This window comes from Hyaena hyaena, unplaced genomic scaffold (assembly GCF_003009895.1).
Source record: "Hyaena hyaena isolate Hyena2069 unplaced genomic scaffold, ASM300989v1 scaffold_1809, whole genome shotgun sequence".
NCBI classification, from domain to species: domain Eukaryota; kingdom Metazoa; phylum Chordata; class Mammalia; order Carnivora; family Hyaenidae; genus Hyaena; species Hyaena hyaena.
Genome location: NW_024082442.1, coordinates 42438 through 63996, shown reverse-complemented (window position 1 = coordinate 63996; position 21559 = coordinate 42438). Strand labels below are relative to the sequence as shown.

The window sequence follows — 21559 nt, the reverse complement described above, 5'->3', positions numbered from 1 at the left end:
TCCACTGGATTTTATATCTAGAGAACATGTTTGGCTGTGTAGTTTTCGTTTTGGGTTTTTTTTTGGGGGGGGGGGGGCAAGGTAATGTTTCCTATCCCTTATCTTCCGCAGCTAAATTGAAAGTTCTAAAGTTAAGCATTCTGTCAGATTCTCTGTATTCCCGTACTTCAGCCAACATGGGACAGGACAACTAGAAGGGCTTATTAATGCACACAATAAATAGCATAATAAACAGCTTAGGCTACATCAGATTTAAATCTGTTGTAATTGTGTCTGTTTATAAAGTTTATTTACAACTTTTATTTTTAGGCAAAACACATTTCACCTATCCATAAACTGTTTCATATTAACTTTTTTCCTTTCAGTTTAGGGAAACAATTTGAAATAGGAAGAACTTGATAATGAGTCTTATTTAATGTTTTACAGCTTTTGTTTAGTATGGTTTTTGCATTTAATTTTTTTAACATAATCTGTTTTCCTAGAATTTACACTGATCTATGTGTTTAAATTGTAATATAATTTTAATTCGTTATGTTACATTTAAAAATAAAAATTTATATTGATTTGCAGATATATCATTGTGGTGGAGCATGATCTAAGTGTATTAGACTATCTCTCAGACTTCATCTGCTGTTTATATGGCGTACCAAGTGCTTACGGTGTTGTCACTATGCCTTTTAGCGTAAGAGAAGGTAACTTGAAAAACTCTTTCCACAGTGCTCTATTCTTTCACTTTAATGCTTAGAAAATGTATTGTTTATTTCAGCAGTTACATGTTGCTTTAATATTTATCCAAAATTCTAGTCTTAATGGAATTTAATCATTCAAAAGAGTGTATATATAAGGTTATATACATCATTTGTTATTCAAAGCATTTCTTTTTGGAGAAGTTTCTATTGGAGTGGGTAGCAATGCTTTGTCAATTTCACTGTTTGATGTCTTAAAAGTTTTTATTACATTTTGGCTTCTACAACTTCATCATAGTATTTATCATCTTCAGCTTTATCTTTGAAAGGCCAAAACCAGTAGTGAAACTTAAAATTCATTCAGTGCTCATCATCCTGTTTCCATTTTTCAAATTTATAATCTGTATCTTAAGTTTGTAAAACGTAAGACTGTCTAAAAGTCTAATAAGATAGTGTATTAAAATAAGATAGTTTAGTATACTTTAGTGAGTAAAAGTCTAATAAAATAGACTTTTTTAATAAAATAGCTTAGTAAGCCTATTTTCATTTATTCCTTCTACTGTCAGGAAAGAGGGACTCTCTGGCCTCTCTTTTCCATGTCTCTTCTCTACCTAAGCAAGTTAGGCAAAAATAAAAACTAATTACCACTCAGTGGCTCCTGAAACAAATATCAGTGCATTCTCCACCTAGTATGCCTTTTTCCTTTTAATTTCTTTACCATTTCCTTCCACTGATTTCTTTCTCCTCTTTTACTTTATATTTCATCTTTCCAAATGTGCCTTCAGCTGACAAAGGGACTATCTAGTGCATATTTGAAAAAATACCATATTTTATAGGAATAATTAATCATGTAGTCTTGTGTGTAGACCCCTAGGTTAGGCAGGCTCCTTTTTTTTTTTTTTTAATAAAGTGATCTCTTCAAAAATAATTTTTCAGATCCCTAAGTACTCATTTACTTGTACATTTGAGATAAACAGATGCATATGTTCAGGAAAAATTTGTGAGATTGCTTAATTTTCTTTCCAGTAAATAGTCTTAAGAGATGATATCAGAAAGTTATTAATTTTGTAATTCTTCTCAATTAGCAAGTATTTATTAAGTACCTACCCTATACCATGTAATAGGTCCAGAATTGCATTAAAAATGAAGTAGGTTCTTGGCATTCACTCTTCGCAATTGTAGTTATAAATACCATGTCTAAAAGCTATGCCTTTTTTTTTTTTTTTAAGTTGTTTTGAGAGTGAGCGAGCCAGGGAGGGGAAGAGAGAGGAAGAGACAGAATCCCAAGCAGGCTCTGTCTGCACTGTCTGTACAGAGCCAGATACAGTACTCGATCTCACAAACCATGAGTCAGACACTTAACCAACTGAGCCACCCACGCACTCCTAAAAGCCAGTCCATTTAAGAAATGGTTCCTGCTGAAGTTTTTAATGTGCCTCATTTGTTAAAAAATTCAAGTAAACTTTCCTTCTTTATGCTTTCTTTTAACATACTGAAATTAATGCCATGTGTAAATGTAAAAGCTCTCTTTGAACTTCAAAGACAGTTACAGCTTGGGCTCGGTTTTAAATTACTAGCGTTGCAGTAGAAATGGAAAGACTGGTTTTTTAATGTCTTTTTGCAGTTTTCTGAGCCTTCATTTGCTTACCTGATAAATTAGGCATTTGGATTCAGTGGCTACTAAGGTTTCCCTCAAGTCTATGTTCCTTTTTAACTTTTGGTTTTAATTTTTTAACCTCAAATTTATAATTTTTAAATAGTTTTAAGATTTAAAAAAAAATACTGATTTGGCAGGATGAATTTATTCTTTCATCAAATATTGAACACCTGTGTTCTAGGCTGAGGCTATAGTCCCCCTGATATGGCTCTGAGTTCCAGATGAGATGAATAACATACTTAGACTTTCTTTCAAAACCTTCCAGACTTGAGATACTATCTTTCTCTACTTATCTTAAATATAGGAATCACTGAAAATAGACCTTTGCATTTTTCCCACATAATCCACCTTTTCATTTCTGTTTCTACCATTGCAGATCTTCACAGTTTTAATATGGAGGGATTCTCATGCACAATGTTAGTTTTCTTTCAGTTACTAAAAAACGTTTAGATAATGATGTATAGTTTTGTACAGTGAAGCCAAAAAAATGTTAAATGAAGTTAATTCATTATTATAAATGTATTACAGACCTGGAAAATTACTCTGAAAAAATGCAGTATTTTAGGACTTCAACTTGTGGTATCTAGATCTCATATGAAATGCATACTCATAACTTGTTTATTTAAGAAATTATTCCCAGACTATTCTCATTTTATGATTTCTTGCTGTGGAAAAAGATTAGTCTTTAATTGATCTTTACCACTATTGTCAATGACTTTCCAACAGGCATAAACATTTTTTTGGATGGCTACGTTCCAACAGAAAACTTGAGATTCAGAGATGCATCACTTGTTTTTAAAGTGGCTGAGACAGCAAATGAAGAAGAAGTCAAAAAGATGTGTATGTATAAATATCCTGGAATGAAGAAGAAGATGGGAGAGTTTGAGTTAGCAATTGTAGCTGGAGAGTTTACAGATTCTGAAATCATGGTAATGTTGGGGGAGAATGGTAAGTTTTCCTTGTGATATTTGGAAGTCTGTTCTGTTTATCCAGTACTTCATTTCAGCTACTGCATGAAAAATTTTGACTCCGTTGTAAATCTGGGAGCTAGACTGAATCCATACATTTCTCAGTATAGTTCACATTTTATGACATATGATTTAATGTCATTGCCATTCAATCAAGTTTATATTTCATATATTTCATTTCATAACTTTTAGTGAAAATAAGATATTTTTCCAGCCTAGTTTTTGTGTATAAATTGTTAGGTCATTTATTCATCTTAGAAACAGATGAGGACAGAAAGGATAAAATAAGGTAATTCAGAAGCAGTCAAGTTTAAATTAATATTTCTTCAGTTCCTTCATTTGAGCTTTTATTATTTTAAATTCAGGCTAGTCTGCCTTTGTAAATAGTTGTATTACCTGAATTTTCAATTTTAGATTGCTGTCATAAATAAAGACCTGAGTTGAATTCGAGTACCAAATGTCTGGTATTGCTTTCAAGATTGAAAAAAAGAGATTTGAATTGTATACTTATAAATCTATAGAAGATAAGTTTTCTAGGAGGATTTGGCCATGTATTTTAGTCTTTAGCTAATGGAGGAATTTTGAACTGGGTTGAGTTTCATGTAAATGGACTTTAAAATGATGGTATCAATCATAATAGTAGTATACTCCTTAACAATAAATTGTATTAGTATTTAAGCTAAGTAAGTCTTTTAAAAACTAGCCCAAGACTTGTAATGGTTTCTAGTAAGAATTATTAGTCTATATTCCTCTAATTAGTTTTGAATGGTACTTCAGAGGCAACTCATGAAAAGTTTCAAGTATTTTTGTTTAGCCTTCAGAATTCAGTAGGGTCAGTGGATACCTTAAAAACTAATTTCTCACTTAAAACCAAGTAGTGTACATAGTGTTTTACTGTAAACATGAAGTATCTTTCAAGTCTGTTGTATATATTGTTTTGGCAGGTACTGGTAAGACCACATTTATCAGAATGCTTGCTGGAAGACTTAAGCCTGATGAAGGAGGTACTGTTGTATTGTTGAGTGTTTTTACTCTGTCCCACATAGGAAACTTTGAAGATATGGGTGATTTTCAGTGTCTTCTTTATTTGCATTTATTTTGCAGGAGAAGTACCAGTTCTAAATGTCAGTTATAAGCCACAGAAAATCAGTCCCAAATCAACTGTGAGTTATTCTGTTGTTTGGTTATTAAAGGAAAGTTTATGCACACACACATACACCTAGACCTTTAATCATTCACTGTATCAACATTATTCTTCAAATTAATTTCTGTGCAGTTTTACCAAAAGTGGCTAATGAAAGTATTAAGATACAAGTCCTTGATTCAATTCCACTGTTAGGAAATGCTTTTAAAATGTTTGACCTCTTTTTCCAAAGTAAAAAATGTGGGGGCACCTGACTGACTCAGTTGGTAAAAGCATGCGACTTCTCATCTTGGGGTGTCAAGCATCATGTTGGGATGATGAGCCTGCTTGGGATTCTGTCTCCTTCTCCCCCACTCATGTCCCCGCGTGCACTTGCGCTTGCTTGCTCACTCTCGCTCTCTCTCCAAAAGTCAAACAACCGACTGAGCTATCCAGGCATCCCTGAATAGACATTTTTTCAAAGAAAATATTCAAATGGCCGAATAAGCACACAAAAAGATGCTCAGTATCAGTCATTAGGGAAATGCAAATCAAAACTATAGTGAGATACTACACACCCACTAAGATGACTTAAAAAGACAGTAACAAGTTTTGGTGAAGATGTGGAGAAATTGGAACCTCATACATTGCTGATGGGAATGTAAAATGGTAGATCCACTTAAAAAAAAAAAAACAACCTGGCAGTTTTTATGATTAACCATAGTTACATATGAACCAACATTTCCACTCCTAGATACATATCCAGGAGAAGTGAAGACCTCTCTCAACACAAAAATTTGCACACAAATGTATTCCATAATAGCCAAAAAAGTTAACTTCAGTTCTCCAAGTATTGTAATGAACTTCTTAGTTATAGTATTTGCACTCAGGACCTCAGCCTTCACTTTGTTAGGCCTATTTGAGATCGCTTAGCTTACAGTAAAATTATCGTTGGGGGCAAATGGGTGGCTCAGTCAGTTAAGTGTCCCAACTCCTGATTTTGGCTCAGGTCATGATCTCACAGTTCATGAGTTTGAGCCCCACACTGGGCTCCATGCTGACAATACAGAGCCTGCTTGGGATTCTCTCTCCCTGTCTCTGCTCCTCCCCTGCTCGCACTCGCTCTCTCAAAAATATTAAATTTTGTTATCATTGGTATTTTGTATAAGCTTAGCTTATAAGTTCTCAGACTCAGCCCTCTCCTGAAATAAACAAGCACATGACATCTTTATTATGCATTTTGTCTTACCTTGCTAATTGCCTAAGGGTACTGGATACCCACACTGACCTTGAGAATTATTAATGTTCTCAAATGATTTCTTAAACTTTTAATATTTAGAGATCGCGAGTGAGCAGGGGAGGGGCAAAGGAGACAGAATCCCAAGCAGGCTCCATACTGTCAGCCAGAGCGAGACACAGGGCTCAAACCCACGAATCACGAGATGGTAGCCTGGACCAAAAGCCAAGAGTCAGACGCTTAACCGACTGGGACACCCAGGCACCCTATCAAATGATTTCTTTCTTGAAACAGTAGTCATTTACTACTTTCAAATTTTAAGATTGTTTTTACTTGTTGGACGTGATGGTTTTCTAATAATTTTAGGACATGCCATAAATGGAGAAGCATAAAAATAACTATTCTATCTGTGGGTGGCAAATTGATATACTTTTGCTCAGAAGCTTAACTTTGTAAAGATTCAGCACTAGAGGAGCTGTGTACTGAAATAAAATTTCAATACTTTTTTCACAAAAACAGGGAAGTGTTCGACAGTTACTACATGAAAAGATAAGAGATGCTTACACTCATCCACAATTTGTGACTGATGTGATGAAGCCTTTGCAAATTGAAAACATCATCGATCAAGAAGTACATATTTTTATTTTTGTTATTTTATTATTGTAAACTTCAGGTGTCTGCATGGTTAGCTAAACTTTTTCTCCAAATAGGTGCAGACGTTATCTGGTGGAGAATTGCAGCGAGTAGCTTTAGCTCTTTGTTTGGGCAAACCGGCTGATGTCTATTTAATTGATGAGCCATCAGCATATTTGGATTCTGAGCAAAGATTGATGGCAGCTCGAGTTGTCAAACGGTAATGTCCTGCCACTAAGAGTATTATTTTTAATTAGTGTGCACTGGCATACAACAGTGCTTATATACAGCACTTGAATGTTTGATAATGTAAAACTGGAAACATGTTCAAAATCATGTATTTCAGTTTCATACTCCATGCTAAGAAGACAGCCTTTGTTGTGGAACATGACTTCATTATGGCCACCTATCTAGCAGATCGAGTCATTGTTTTTGATGGTATTCCATCTAAGAACACAGTCGCAAACAGGTAAAACTATTTTCTGAAATATTCAAGCTTAAGTATAAAATCTAACAATTAAAGTATTATTTGAAATTTTCCAATAAGCTTATAAATATCAATCATACCATTGTAATTTTTAAAGGAAAGAAGTAGCCAGAAATTCTAGGAATGATTCTGCGACTCCCAGGATTATCCATATTGAATACTGGATGGAACTGGGTAAACTAGTGTGCAGACTATATGGCACAGAACTCCTGACGCAAGGGGATAAGCATGCAGAGCTCTGGGCCACTCAGCTTTTCTGGAAAGTTAACTTGTGTGCTTCACTATGTGGATTTTCGAAACAGATTAGGATTTTGATTTTGCAAGTAATTCCCTGAAAACCATTGATGTTTTTGCATACAGCAATTGAGGAAAACAAGGTTATATTCTTTGTCCAACTTACACTGCTAGTGGTAATGCTCACAGTGGACCCCAAATATCTGGTATTGATAGAAGAGTCAAAATGAATTTTACCTTTTCTTCTTTTTTCTCTAATTTTTCCTTATTGACCTGATTTAGAGCTCTTGTAATATAGAGAAGTCTAATACTCAAATCAGTTTGAGGACTGTCTTGGTGCTAAAACCTTCTTTTAAGTTGAACCATATGAAATTACTGCTCTTCAACCATTTTTCACCTGTAAAAATAGCAGTTTGATGTGATTCCATTATGTTCTGTGATAATGCGGGGGAAAGGAGTTGCTGTTTGAAAAATTCATCCAAAAAAATAAAAGGATTTACTGAGCAGCTTCCCACAATTCTTTATTTTCATTTTAAATTTGTTCCTCAATTGAGAATTCCATATTTCTTTGATAGGGCAATTTCAGACTCTGCAAAGCCTATTCAAATAACCATCTGTATTTACAAAAAATGCTTATTAAAGTGTTTCACAAGTAGGATATAATTTAATGTGATTTAAGAAGTAATTTGGGTAAAAAAAAAAGATGAATAAACCATAGAAATTGAAAAAGGAGTTACATGTAAAATCCATGTGCTGTACATACTCCTTCCAGTGCCAAATTTCTGATGTTAATTTTACCTTTCCTGTTAAATTCTCTTATCTCCTATAAATGTCAGGTTTGAAATACTGTAATCTCCTAATGACCTTTTATTTTTCTAGCGTAGTAGCTTCTGTCTTAAGGGTTTCTTTTTCCAGATCAGAAACACCGGTCAAATTGGGCTTGTTTTGCACAAAAGTAATATAGCCAAACGAAATATTCCCAAGGAAAGACACTTCTGCACATACAATTAATTTATAGTATGCTGTGATTATATACTGTTACCCAGATTAGGGAATTAGAGGGAATAGTGATGCTTAATACTCTTCAATCCCAAAAAGTAAATTTGTCGGATAAATTTTAATCACAATTGATCTTATTTTTCCTCTAGTCCTCAAACACTTTTGGCTGGCATGAATAAATTTTTGTCTCAGCTTGAAATTACATTCAGAAGAGATCCAAACAACTATAGGCCAAGAATAAACAAACTCAATTCAATTAAGGTATGTATAAAAACTCTTAAATCGTGGATAATTTCTTTATAAATCATTGAAAGGCATGTTTCAAATTGGAAGACTTTCTCATGGAAAAATTTGTCATTTCATTAATTCTAAAATTCTTATTTTTCACATTTAATAGTTTGGTAGGCAGTAATTCTGATGTAGTTGCTTTTGCTGCTACCTGGACTTAGATCTGTTCATGTTCTTTCTGACTTGTACCCACTGTTGTACTGCCTGTGTTGAGTTTAATTGCCATTTTAATGTCTTTAGAAAGATTATACTAATTCACTGTTGATACAAAGTTTTTACAGATGCCTAGTTTCTCTTCTCTACTTTTCTTCTTTTGCATGCACAAGAGCAACACCTGATTATAAAATATTTTAAGAATCCAAGCAAGCTTTTTCAGTGAGCATAAAATTGTACACAATGGGAAAATAGTTTGTCAGTTTAATTGGCAGTGTTTTTCTTTGTTGTACATAAAATAAATATGCTCCTTACGGTTGATGTAGACTGTGAAACATGATTTTTTTTTAGAAGACAGTAATTTATTGGTCGTACGAAAAAGACCAATGAACTCTTGGGGGAAAAAAAGCATTTCTGTCTTTTCAAATATCTCCTGCAGTGCCTGCTTAAAATGCTGCTTATGCTTCATGGCCCTCTAGCCCTTGCTCTTAATACTACCATTTACTAGATTTTATTATTCATATTTGTATTCTCGCTTTTCCATTAAACTATGACCGCTTGGAAAGCCGAGACCAAATCAGTATCTACAATTATCTATTCTTAAAGACCTAACACAGATGCCTTTAGACTTCACGTGTATTTTGTTTATACTTACTCTCTAGTCAAGATAAGGAAATGACGACTTAAAACTGAAAAGTGTCGGTCTTGTCAATTAAGTAGAAAAGAGGAACTAAATCCTACAACAGTTATTATGCGCGTAGCTTAACTTTCCTAAGAATTTTCTTCTGAAGTGTTACAAATGTTATATTGTCATTTTCTTGTGCAGAGAACTTGGTTCAGTCTCCAAGTATACCTAGTCCTCATTTCTCTATGCCCACACATCTTAGTCATACCTTGATCCTAATAAGATCATAGGCAGATAGGGAGATGGGTCATTACTGGCCACCCCTCTCTAAAGTGAAATGGGAAAAAATAGTTCTATAGGAGTTTTGTGTAATAGGCAGGTCTCAAACTAGACAATGTTACTTTTTGGACTAGGAGTTTAAAGTCAGAATATTTTATACAGCAGAATTTTAACATACATACATAAGGCATTTTCCATGAAGGGGCTTTGCTTGAGGGTAGACCAAGGGAAGTGTTCCGGTTGTAGGGATGAGTAGCAGAAGTAGTAATCCTGCCTTTGATTTAGTGGACCCACGAATTCCAGGAGCAGATAGATCGTGAGTGCCGAGGAGATTATATACATACTTGTAAACACTGCCATACAAGACTGTGGGTGAAAGACTTACCCCTATGTATAGGAGAATGGTGTTGATTTTTGTTGCTTCTGTTTCGTTTTTTAGGATGTAGAACAAAAGAAGAGTGGAAACTACTTTTTCTTGGATGACTAGACTGAATCTGAGAATGTTGAGAAGCGATTTCTTAAAAGAAACATTTATTGGGATTTTTTGTCATATAAAACTTGAATCAGGTTTTTATGCCCCACGTACTCTGGAGCTTGAAGTATAATTTACTTAATGTAACATCAGAAGCCAGTTGTGTTGTAAATTATAGTCTAAACACAGAAATTGCCACTTTTCTGTTCCTGATAAGGCCCTTTTTATGTAGAACATCCTAAAATGAAGACATTTCAAGCTATACAAATTACCTCCGAGGTTTCATGATGTGTGGGAAGGTTTCAGTAGGTGTTACCATATGCGTGTACCAAATGCTGACCAGTGTTGCCCCCTTTTGAAAATCTTGAAAAAGCTTTCTGTACTTCTAGTTTGCCAAATATGCCAGTATAATGAAACTGCCCTTATTTTAAAAGCCAGTCAAAGATTCCACTAATGAAATTTGATAAATAAACATCAGGATTATATTTGTTATTTGCTTTCAGTCTTGCAATATGTTATCAGTGTGTTTAGACTTTCAAAGTTAAGATTACTACAAAACACCACTATTGGAAAATGGCCATGTTCCCAACTTAAGCATTGTTTACATTGTTGTTTTTGGTGCTTTTGAATACTTTTGAATATCAAAAACCATTTCCACAAACCACCCCCATCTGCCAGAAAAAAACCCTAACCTTCCTCTGAATTACTCAGTTTTAGCATTCCATAAGATTCTGTAATTCTCAAAGTAATGTCATTCTTTAGACATGTGTATAATTGTGATCAAAGTTTAGGAAAAGCATTTTAAAGAATGTTTGCTTCCTTTAAAATCTTTATAGAGTTGATGCCTGAGCATCTATGTAATTTTAAACATAACAGATTTCTGACGGGCAGCCAAGGACAAGGTTAAAGGCAACATTAATGCAAACAAGTCCCCAGGTAGCATTGTAAAGTATCTCTTGGTACCAAATATATTCATCTCCACCTTTGGATATAGAGGACATTATCTAAATCTTTTTGACTTTGGAGTTTTGGATAGTGTGTAGCAAGAGCTCTAAAAACTTACTGCACCTCATCTCAAGTTCTGAGTTTGAACAGTGGGATGTGGTGTGAAACTACTCTCAGTTATACTTCAAATGCATTGAACTGGAACGTATACTACAAGTGAGGAAAAGAGTTGACTAAAATGAATTAATGGGGCAGGCAAAATAGGAAAATAACAAATTACTGAAACAGACTTGTAAAGCTCCTTAAAACCATAGAAGCGCTAATTAACATGCAGACAGTGAATAGAATATATAATTTAACTGGTCCCCATTAGGCCTTTTAAAAATTAATTTATATGAGTAATCCATAAATCCATGTTGTGAAAAATTCAGACCTACTGAAATATATGTAATAAAATGTTCTCTCCTCACATTACCCTCCCAAAGGTTACCAGTGTTTGCATTTAATAATATATATCCTTTTATGCTTTTTTTCTGTGCACTTAGCTAAGTGTGAATATGTAAAGGGTTTGTTTTGTACATAAATGGGATTATACTAATAAGTAGTGCCTATTTTTAAGGATAGGTTAAATTTGTGAATGATTATTTCAAGTATATTGAATAAAATAAGACAAAAGCTGTTTTTACTTACTGATTCCGTATTCTGTCCTAAAGAAAACATATGCTAAAATAAGAGCACAGTTCTTTCTTACTGCTGATGACAGAATATGGATTAATTGTAATATTCGTGTAAATGAAATTTTTAAAATATGGATTTAGATGTTAAATTTTTATATAGCAATAGAAAGTATCTTACTTGCTAACACAAGTTTTTCTGTGAAAACCAGCTCAAATACACTACCAATGCAGATGCTAGCTATTAAATTTGGAAGACTGCTTAGTATGTCCTGATTGGAAGATATCTCTTAATGGTGCAATATAGTTCATAAATAACACCCATTTATTGAAAATACACAAAATAGTAAAATGCCATAAGGATACTCGGGACAATAAGCTTTTGGGGAATGATAACTTGGTTACAGAACAGGCAAAGAAAAGGGGATATATACACATACAGCCATTACCTTTTGAACTTCATCTACCGTGTGTATCAGCTGTTTTAAGTTTTAAATCTTCAATAAAGAGATAATCTGTATTATGTTCAACCAGTGTACAGCAGCATTAACAAAAGCAGTGCATTTATGCAATTTAAGGTCACCTGATTTTCGACCATAGCATCCAGAAGCCCAGTCCTGAATCTTTTGCTTATAATTGCAGTTTGACATCTGGCATATAGTTTGCCTTCTACAATTGTGGCCAAAGAGAAAAGTAGGAAAACTGGATAAACTCATCAGTTGGTCTGTAACTTCATTCATATCCATTAACATTTAGATACATTTATGTCAAGCTCTCAACCCAGTGTTTGGCATATGTGCACCTGGTTCAGAAGAGAAACCATTCTCGGTTTGAGAGTCAGAAAGGGCTAAGTGAAGGAGGTAGCTCCCAGAAAAAGTAGCATCTACAAGGATAAATGATAAATAATCCCATGTAAAGCAGAATAAATGTCAGGTGAGGTAGAAATCAGCATGAGCATCGAAGAGATAGAGGAAAGGATGAATACAGGCAGGTTTAGTGGGTTTTCACTGCCTTCATCAGGTTTTTACATGCACACTAGGAATTGAGATAAAGCAGATGCCAGTTAAGGAAGCTGCTAGAATTACCAAAATAGCAGTTATTCAAGAGCTTATACAGTTATTCAAGAGCTTATAATTTTTATTCTGTTGTCTTTTAGTTAGTATTTTTAAACCACGTAGAGCCTGTCCACTGTTTCTGCTACCTCTGCTCCTGATGGTATTATTTCCTTGTGCTTTGGTTAATGAACTAATGTTCAGTGAAGTTTTATCTGTGAAAACTCTAAGGTTTAGTATGCCAAACACTCCCCCTTTTCCTTCCCAACCTTGTTGTACTCACCAGCACCTCTTTCCTTGCAGTTTAATAGGGTAGTATGTATCCAGCCTCAGACAGTGGATCACTAGTGAGCTAAGACAATCATAACAAGTCCTTCCTTATTTTCCTAGTCTCTCTTACAGCTAGGTATGGCCATGTTGACCCAGTTCTAGCCAGTAAATTAGAAGTAGAAGTCTCTTGGGGTATTTCTGGAAGCCCTTTTGATTTCTTAATAAGAGGAAATACATATATGGTACTCCTTGTGAATTTGTTACCATAAAGTGCTATAGGGAAATGCCAAGAAAGCCACAAAGATGCTAGTCTTTATATTAAAACTGTACAACTGCCACCTGCCACTTCTCTCCAGATTTCTTATGAAAGGGAAATACAAGTTTATTTAAGCAGGTGAGTCCAAATGGGCTTCCTGTTAAAGTAATGCCTCCTTGGCTGACCTCTGTCTCTCCGAATTCGTTTCTGGCCAAGTGACCCAAGTATGTTATTACCACCAGCTAGAAACTACTTTTCATCTTAGCTTGCTAACACATTGTGTTTGGGGCTTTTAGGCTTACCTTACTTTTAGGATTGCCCTTTTTACTGGGGTGCTCCTGGCTTTAATACAAATGTTAGTTCCAGCTCCCCACCTTGCAATGCCCCAGCTTCTCCCATATGGCTCACAGCTAATGAATCATGTCCATCCATCCTTCTCATGGAATACACCCTTAGGGTCACTTCACGTCTTGTATGTATGTACCTCAGGTTTTTGGACTCCACTTTTGTCCCCTAGTTTATGAATCCTCCCTATATAATTCTATATACCCTATAAAATTATACATCATTTAAATGCTTTTAACTAACAGTCTAGGAAGTAATTCACAGGAAACATGCAACAAGCTACATAGTAACAGGTACACCCTTAGGTAAATACATAAGCAGTCTGGTTTTCTACTCCATCTGAAGTTGGTTAGTTAGTCTGGTTTTCTACTCCATCTGAGGTTGGTTAGCTTAAAACCAAAGTTTTCATTTAAGAGAGAAAAATTACTACCCAGAATTTTTTAATTGTTGATAGTTAGGTAAAATATTCAAAAGGATAGGTGGCCATGAGAATCACTGTTCATCTTCTGTATCTACATCTTTCATCTATATTTTTTTCTGAATGTGGAAAATAAAATCTCATTACAGGAATATATATATATAGGATATATACATAGGATATATACATATAGGGTGTATATATATATATACACACACATAGGATATATATAAAGGATGTACTCGGAAGTTCCAATTTCTCTAATGAACAATCTAAAAACGTCTTAAGTTTACAACCAATGTTTATAACTTTTACACTTTAAAGGCTTATAAACATAGGGTTTATGAAAGGAAGCCATTTACTTCCTTTGTACTTTACTTTCTCATACTATTCCCTAAACATGGACCTAACAGCCAAATTAAGCGCAAATTTAACAAATACTCAAAACTGAAAAGCAAGCCCCTTTAATTATCAACAACTTTTATAAGAGAAACTGTATAGAACACTTCTGGTCACATGCTGCCACCTTTTTATCCCATCCACATCAGGTGGCCAGTTGCTGAAAGGGCTCCACCCAACACCAAGTAACACCCTTCTTGCCTTCCTCATACTCCAGCTTCTCTTCAGACTACATGGGGAAAGTCTGTGACACTCAGCTAGCAGAAAAATGCTTCCCTTGTTTCTCCTCTCCCTCCATTCCCAGGTTCTGTGAGACTTCACTCACCAGCCTGGGCAATCCCAAAATCAGGGCTATGTACCTAACCAACTTACCCTGCCCAGCTTGCTGCCCCTGTTCCCAGCTCACCTTTCCACCAAACACCGTACTGAAGGAAGCTTTTGTTTCAGGCTCTCTCCTTCCTAGGAAAGCCATTCTTAAGACAAAGTCCATATAACGAGTAGGTTAAACAAAGTGTTTATGTATACCCAACTTTTTAAAAATGTTTTTTAATGTTTTTATTTACTCTTGAGAGAGTGCGCACGCAAGCACGCTAACGGGAGGGGCAGAGAGAGAATCCCAAGCAGGCTCCACACTGTCAGCATCTCAGAGCCTGATGTGGGACTTGAACCCACGAACCAGTGAGATTGTGACCTGAGTTGAAATCAAGTTGGGTGCTTAACCAACTGAGCCAGCCACCGAGGTGCCCGTTTTCAAATAAAACTTTCAAACGGTTTATCGTTCTTCATTAGACAAATATTACAGGCATACCTCAGTAATACTGTGGGTCCAAGTGAATCAAGAAGTTTTTTGGTTTCCCAGTACCTATAAATGTTTACACTACAGTCTATGAAATATGTACATAACCTTAATTTTAAAATATTGCTAAAAGATGCTAACCATCATCTGAGCTTACAGCAAGTCATAATCACTGATCACAGATTACTATGACAAATAAAATGAACAAGTTTGAAATATTGCAAGAATTACCAAAATGTGACCGAGTGAGCAAGTGTTAGAAAAACAGCACCAACAGACCTGCTCAGTGCAGGGTTGCCACAAACCTTCCATCTTTAAAAAGCACAGTATCTGCAAAGCACAATAAAGTGAACCGCAGTAAAACAAGGTATGACTGTATTGAATACTAACTTTTAAAAAGGCCATTTAATCTGTAAAGTATTCTTAGTCTACACATCCCATTTCATTTAATGAATGCCAAAAAACTGATAGAGCACCACTAGTTCTAAAACCACTCAGAGCTAGGTACATACCCAAATTCTACCACTTATGAGCTGCATGACTTTAGTCAAATTAGTTGGCCTCATTTTTTAAAAGTTCAGTTTTATTATATATGTTAAATAGGGAAAACAACAGTACCTACCCCACAGATTATAAATCCCACGTGGTTTTTAGTTTCACATACTAGAACTATCTTCTGGCCAGATAAAAACCATGGAAACCATCTCTTATTTTTAGATGTTTACTAAAATTCCTCTTAAGATTTATATGCTCTATTACTTGGTTTACCCTGGAACCAAAGAATCACAAGCAGAATCAAGAGACAAAATTTAATATATGCACACAGTTTTATATATAATGCAGCATCACACCATGTAGGGCATTTACTCTTATTTTATACATTCAGATATGTTTGAAACACTTCTTAAGGCTACAAAACAGAACATAGAAAAATAAACAGGAATATATCCAACACTTACAAAAAGTGATATGATAAAGAATATAAAGTACTATTTTCCTTTCAACACTTCAAAAGATATGTATATATACTTTTTTTTTTTTACAAGTAACATCACAAATGATCACATCTTCACATGCTTTTAAGTATTATTTGTACTCAGTGTAAGGCTATTATCATTTTTCATACATAAATTTTCTTCTAGCTCTGTAACAATGCAATTTTTAATCCATTCAAGTAAATTCAACCCCAAAGTTGCTGTTTCCCAGCATTAAGACATGCACCCACCCCTCTTCTAAGATTTTCTAAAACTTGTATTTCAGGGGGGAAAAAAAAATTCCCATTTAGTGGGAAATCCCAATTAGCGGGAGAGTAAATGGCTGACACTACTAGTAGCAAAACCTTAGTTCTTTGAAAATGACATATTGGAACTGAGCCATTACTAAGATTTTAAACAAAAACAATAGTATTTAGACATTAAATAGGAAGCAAAACACAGTAAACAGAAATCGTGTAGCCAAATATGCATTCTCTTCAGCTACACTAAAATGGACCTTGCTTAGTACCCATAAGTGAAAGACTAAGGTTACCTCATCTAAAACCAAAGGTAAAATAAATGAGGCATAAATAAATATTGCTAGTTTCTAGGATGGCTGAATGTTTTCTAAACCAGAAATGGTCAGAAAGGAACTTTATTGCACCAAGTCAATCATTAGCAAGTTTGCAGTTCACAGGCATTTTAATTCAACCTTGAGTCACAAAGGAAACACACTGCAAGAATATACATAGTTTGCATCAAATAAGCTGTTGTCAGCATGGTGGTTTGGGAAGACCTACTGCTGCCAGGTCAAGGCAGGTTCTGAGCTTAGGTCAGCCATGGAAACGAACATATGGGTTACCAGGAAACACGACAAGGACTGCACAGATGCTAGCATCCTGCTGCCACTGAGTGTGTGGAACAAGAGCTGAAGACGTATCTGAGAGGAAACGAGTGGAAGAGAAATATACACGATACTAAAATGAAAGGGAGAGGAATCAAGTTCAGCAAAACTAACTATAATGAACAGGTGAGCTTTGGTCATTCTAAACATCTGTTCTTCAAAATGTGTATAATCATAATACGGTGAAGTTCCACAATTTCTAACTCAAAATACAAATGATTCTCATTCCTTAGCTTCTGTTTTTCTCTTATACAGGAACATCGTATCTCATATCAACACACTTTTTGACTCAGTTAAAATAAAGGAGGACAAAAGCTTGCTTGGCCCTAATTTGACCTCAGCATAAGGCAAAATCCCCTGCACTAAAACATTTAAAACAAAACTAAAGGAAAAAGTAAAACTGATCTTCACGCAAAGATTAGTAATTTTAAAACTAATTATCAAACGTCAGAATTCTTTTATTCCAGAGGTCACGGAGTAAAGTACAATCTGCTAACGTTCTTTTTCAGCACTGTTTCCGTCATGTCCTGGAGGTAAGATATGGGAAACAGGAAGCAAATCAGTGTTTCCTGCAGGAACTATATATTCTGTTACTCAACTGAGGTAAGACACAGGGACAGTGAAAAAACGAATATTCTTTCCTATCCAATTCTGAGATGTATCCAGAAGAAACCGATCAAATCTCAGTCAGTAAGATCAAAGATACTGGAAAGAGCAATTTTTTGGACTCCTGAGATCAAACTTCTTTGAACGTTTAAATCTGGTCATTATAATCTAAATGTGTTTTCATAAAAATGATCAGATAAGCTAATGTGACATACAAAAAATCATAAGCTCAAAGTGGAGGACCCTATAATCTCATTTCCGTTAATGACTTTTTCTGTTAAGTGAGAAAAAAACGGCTTCGGCAGTACTTGCCCCAATTGTTCTAGCTTAGAAGATGACAACAGAAATTCCTTTCAACAAGTTGTCTCAAATGTTTTTTTTCCACAAGACCATCCATCTTTACCACTTTCTACCTAGCACCATCACAATAAAATGTTCTCTTTCAAAGTGCTCTCTAAAATTCTACGTCACAAAACATCTAAATACTAATCACTACTCAAATCAGCAGTTACACAGACATTAGATCATTAAAACAACACAGAGGTAAATAACCATTATTACAGTACAGTGGAGATTCAACTGAGCCTAGCTGGCATTCAAACATTCCTGTGGGTAATCAGAGAACCCAGAGAACTCATCTGCTTCAGTTTGTCAAATTCAAGTGAATTGTATTTGCTTTTAAAAGTAATTTGCTATTTAAAAAAAATCTGTTTTTGGCTAGGTATATTACACATGGCATGCAAAGAGAAACTTCTACATTATTTGCATAGCACTCAAACTTCCTGATCAAAAGAAAACATGAAGAGTAGATTTTTCACATTGGTATGTACAAATAAGAAACATAAGCTACAGTTATTTTTGTAGAGTAACACAGATCCATGAATACTGTGTTGAGAGTTAAATCTCCAACTGAGAACAGAGTGCAACATGCAAAGTGAATTTCCATGAATACTGCAAAGACCGAAAAGAGGCAGAATCAGGAGATGTTACAGAAGGGGTAACAAGCTATAAAATGCAAAGCAACCATTTTCTAGCAGCATCCTCTAGAAAAGAACTAGAAATCACAATCATCCTTTTTTTTGTACAACAGTTCCAGGCATGTGACAAATTGAACATGCAAATGTAAAGTGATACACATAACGGTGCAAAGAGAGAAACAAAACACAGTAACTCCATAGAAACCTGTCAAGCTAAAAATGTTTTAACATTTCTTCTCACAAAATATTTAAATCTGTCAGTGCATTAGTGTTAAAGTGGCATTAAAAAACTTCTGCAGTTTTAACAGATGCAGATTATTTTCAAAATGCATAGCATCTACATTTCTTTCAAGTAGGCACCATGATATTTACACCAGTGCTAGGAATTCTTGGTGGAAACAGCCATTTCATTAGATATCCTATTATTTCTTAAACATCTGTCTTGTATGCGATCTCAAGTTCAACAAATACTCACCAAAATTCAAAAATATACCCTATGAATATTAAAAGAACTATATACAACATTTCTAAGACACAGGTTAATAGGCTGCCTTATGTGTAATATTAAAGAGAAGACATTATTCAAGTTTGACAGATATTGAGATGAAAGGCCTTTGGGTTGGAAGCATTTCAAAAGACAACAGTGTTTTAGGCTAAGAATTATTTGAGCCCAGTTTATGACTAAGGCATTGCATAATAAAATATACATTTCTATTTGGTGCAATGTTATGTTTTGGAATCTATAGTGTGTCAAATGGTATACTTTTCTTGTCACTTTAGTAAACACTATAAAGCACACATTTCCAACATCTGAAATTAAACTTATATAAGGAAAAAAACCAAACACTAAGTCTAAGTTTTATATTAAGCTGTTTATAAAAAATACTTTAACAAACTTATTTTCTACTTTTTGTGGGGGCAGTTACCTGATAAACAGATTTTGAACGAAGAAAAATGGCAATGCCAGGAATTTACCTGCCCCTTGAACGCATATCCAAAATCTCTTGTCCAAGATGGGAGTAAGGGTAAAGGGGAGGGGAGGAGATAGTTCCAATGTGGGTTTTTTTATTTAATGATTTTGTTAAAGCCTTCAGAAACATTCCATCTAAGAGGTTTCTGCTCTAAAATACCACAGCAGCGACTGTCAAGTGTTTTGTCCCCGATGGCCATCTCCCATCCCAGACCTCCTCCTATCCCCCCGATAGGGCCGTCCTCGGACATTCCGATGGTACTGATAACCTTCGTCTCGGCTTCTGCTTGGCTGCCCCTTCCAGGACTCCTCACCTCGTGCATGCTGATACCCTCCTCTACCAGAAGAGCCCCAATCACTTTTGTACTTCCTGCCTCCGTAAGTCTGGTTGTAAAACTGCTTGGATCTACCACTTCTCAGAATATTAGATACTTCGTTTTCATCTTCTGAACTCTCTTCTTTTGGTCTTTGCACTCTGCTAGCCACAGAGTTGGCCCCGCTGACCACATCAGCAGCAATCTTAGGATCTTTCACTTTTTCTGACTTTTCCTTCAGACTTGGAATGGTCCTTTTAGGCTCAAGTTCAACAGGCACAGTTTCTCTCTCTCGGTTTAGAATCTGAGTGGGAAGATGAGCCTTTTCCTCTGCTACAGGAGGGATGGAAGCCGATGCCAGATCTGTCTTAGGTGTCTGGGATGACTGCTCCGCCCGGCCCTCATGCTTACTCATACCAGCTTCAGGGAGAGAATGTGTACCTTCACTTCTAGCCTCCCGAAACTCATCCACTGCTGAAACTGAACCACATTCTTTAGACAGATCCAGATTTTCCAGGGGTAGATCCAATTCTTTCTCATCAGAGGGCAGAACAATATTCTGCCGCATTACTGGATTTTCTATAAATCCCTGAAAAGGGTATCCATACCAAACATGAGGAAAGAAAGGAGGTGCAATGGGAACTGGGCCTAAGAATGGATTAGGCCCAAAGGACGGTTGTGGGAACATATTCTTGCCACTTAGTGACTCTTCATATTCAGCATGAAGAAGCTGCCCAGAGTTTTCAGATTCAAGATCAGCCTGGTAAGATAACTGTCCGTGACTTTCAGACACCTGAGATGGAGGGATAACCAGAGGTGAAGAAAATGTTGGCGGTCCAATCTCTGCCTGTGGCATCTGACCATTAACACTGGCCTCAGTCTGCACTGGAAAGTGTGCATCGGTACAGGTACAATCACTTTCATTCTGAGTAGAAGGAGCTTCCTGGAACCAAGGATTTGGAGGATACACAGGGACAGAGACCTTTGGGTACATCCTGCAGGCTGCCAGGTAGGCCTGGTGCAGAGGGTACAGGTAAGAATGCGGGGCCCACATAGGACAACTATATGCCTAAAAGAGACAAAAACAGTAACATAAACAAAAGGGAGGAAAAAAGTTTAAGAGTGAGTGCATCAAGTGTCCCGTGCCTGCCAAGACTATATAATCATTGTGACACATAATATGAAAAGGAATTACAAAATTCATTCACTGCTCTAAGATTCTATTCTTTATTCCTATCTGGAAACGAACCCAAAGTCCTGGTATTGAGGTGACAAGAGACAATGTAATGAACCCAACCACGGATTATCATAATCATTAATTCCATCCTTTGGACGTAACTACACATAAATAATTTGTAGTGATACAGGTCCCAGAAACAACCACCACCAAGCACTTGAGCTGCCAGCTTTGAATAGCTCAATCACTGGCTGTTTGGCTTCTGTAGTCTGCATTTGTATTCTGGCTCCACCATTAACCCATTGTGTAACCTCATGCCAACTAGTTAATTGGTCTGGATCTTTCTATTCTACCAGAAAAATACTGGTACAGAAGTAGATGATCCTCAGTGTTAAGACTCTACAGGTCTAGGAGCCAGCCCAGGGGCATTCCAACTGCAAGGGTTGAAGTCAGACTTCCAGTTAGAGAAGGCAACACTGAAAATCTGAATCCTTCTCCTGCAAAGGGCCAGGTAACCACCAAACAAAGAAAATTATGCCAGTTAATTGGCAAATTAACCAATTAGCTAAAGCCAACATTAACTAGGTAAATATAAAATGAGGCAACCAATACGGCAGATGATAAAATTAAGTCTCCTTGTA

General features: G+C 35.8%; 2 protein-coding genes across 3 annotated transcripts in view; one reads left to right on the top strand and one right to left on the bottom strand.

The window, feature by feature from the left end:
• The window catches only part of ABCE1 (ATP binding cassette subfamily E member 1), a 28721-nt gene extending 17250 nt beyond the window's left edge, over positions 1 to 11471 (top strand). The window contains exons 10-18 of the mRNA XM_039224906.1: positions 571 to 692; positions 3070 to 3291; positions 4256 to 4315; positions 4416 to 4474; positions 6191 to 6301; positions 6382 to 6524; positions 6651 to 6773; positions 8174 to 8285; positions 9809 to 11471. Coding sequence (XP_039080837.1) covers positions 571 to 692; positions 3070 to 3291; positions 4256 to 4315; positions 4416 to 4474; positions 6191 to 6301; positions 6382 to 6524; positions 6651 to 6773; positions 8174 to 8285; positions 9809 to 9856 — 1000 coding nt within the window. The 3' untranslated portion in view covers positions 9857 to 11471. The remainder of the gene's footprint in view (positions 1 to 570; positions 693 to 3069; positions 3292 to 4255; positions 4316 to 4415; positions 4475 to 6190; positions 6302 to 6381; positions 6525 to 6650; positions 6774 to 8173; positions 8286 to 9808) is intronic.
• A 4320-nt stretch (positions 11472 to 15791) lies between these two features.
• OTUD4 (OTU deubiquitinase 4) overlaps positions 15792 to 21559 on the bottom strand; it is a 43785-nt gene continuing 38017 nt past the window's right edge. For both annotated transcript variants that reach the window (XM_039224903.1, XM_039224905.1), the window contains exon 21: positions 15792 to 20810. In XM_039224903.1, coding sequence (XP_039080834.1) covers positions 19602 to 20810 — 1209 coding nt within the window. In that variant the 3' untranslated portion in view covers positions 15792 to 19601. The remainder of the gene's footprint in view (positions 20811 to 21559) is intronic.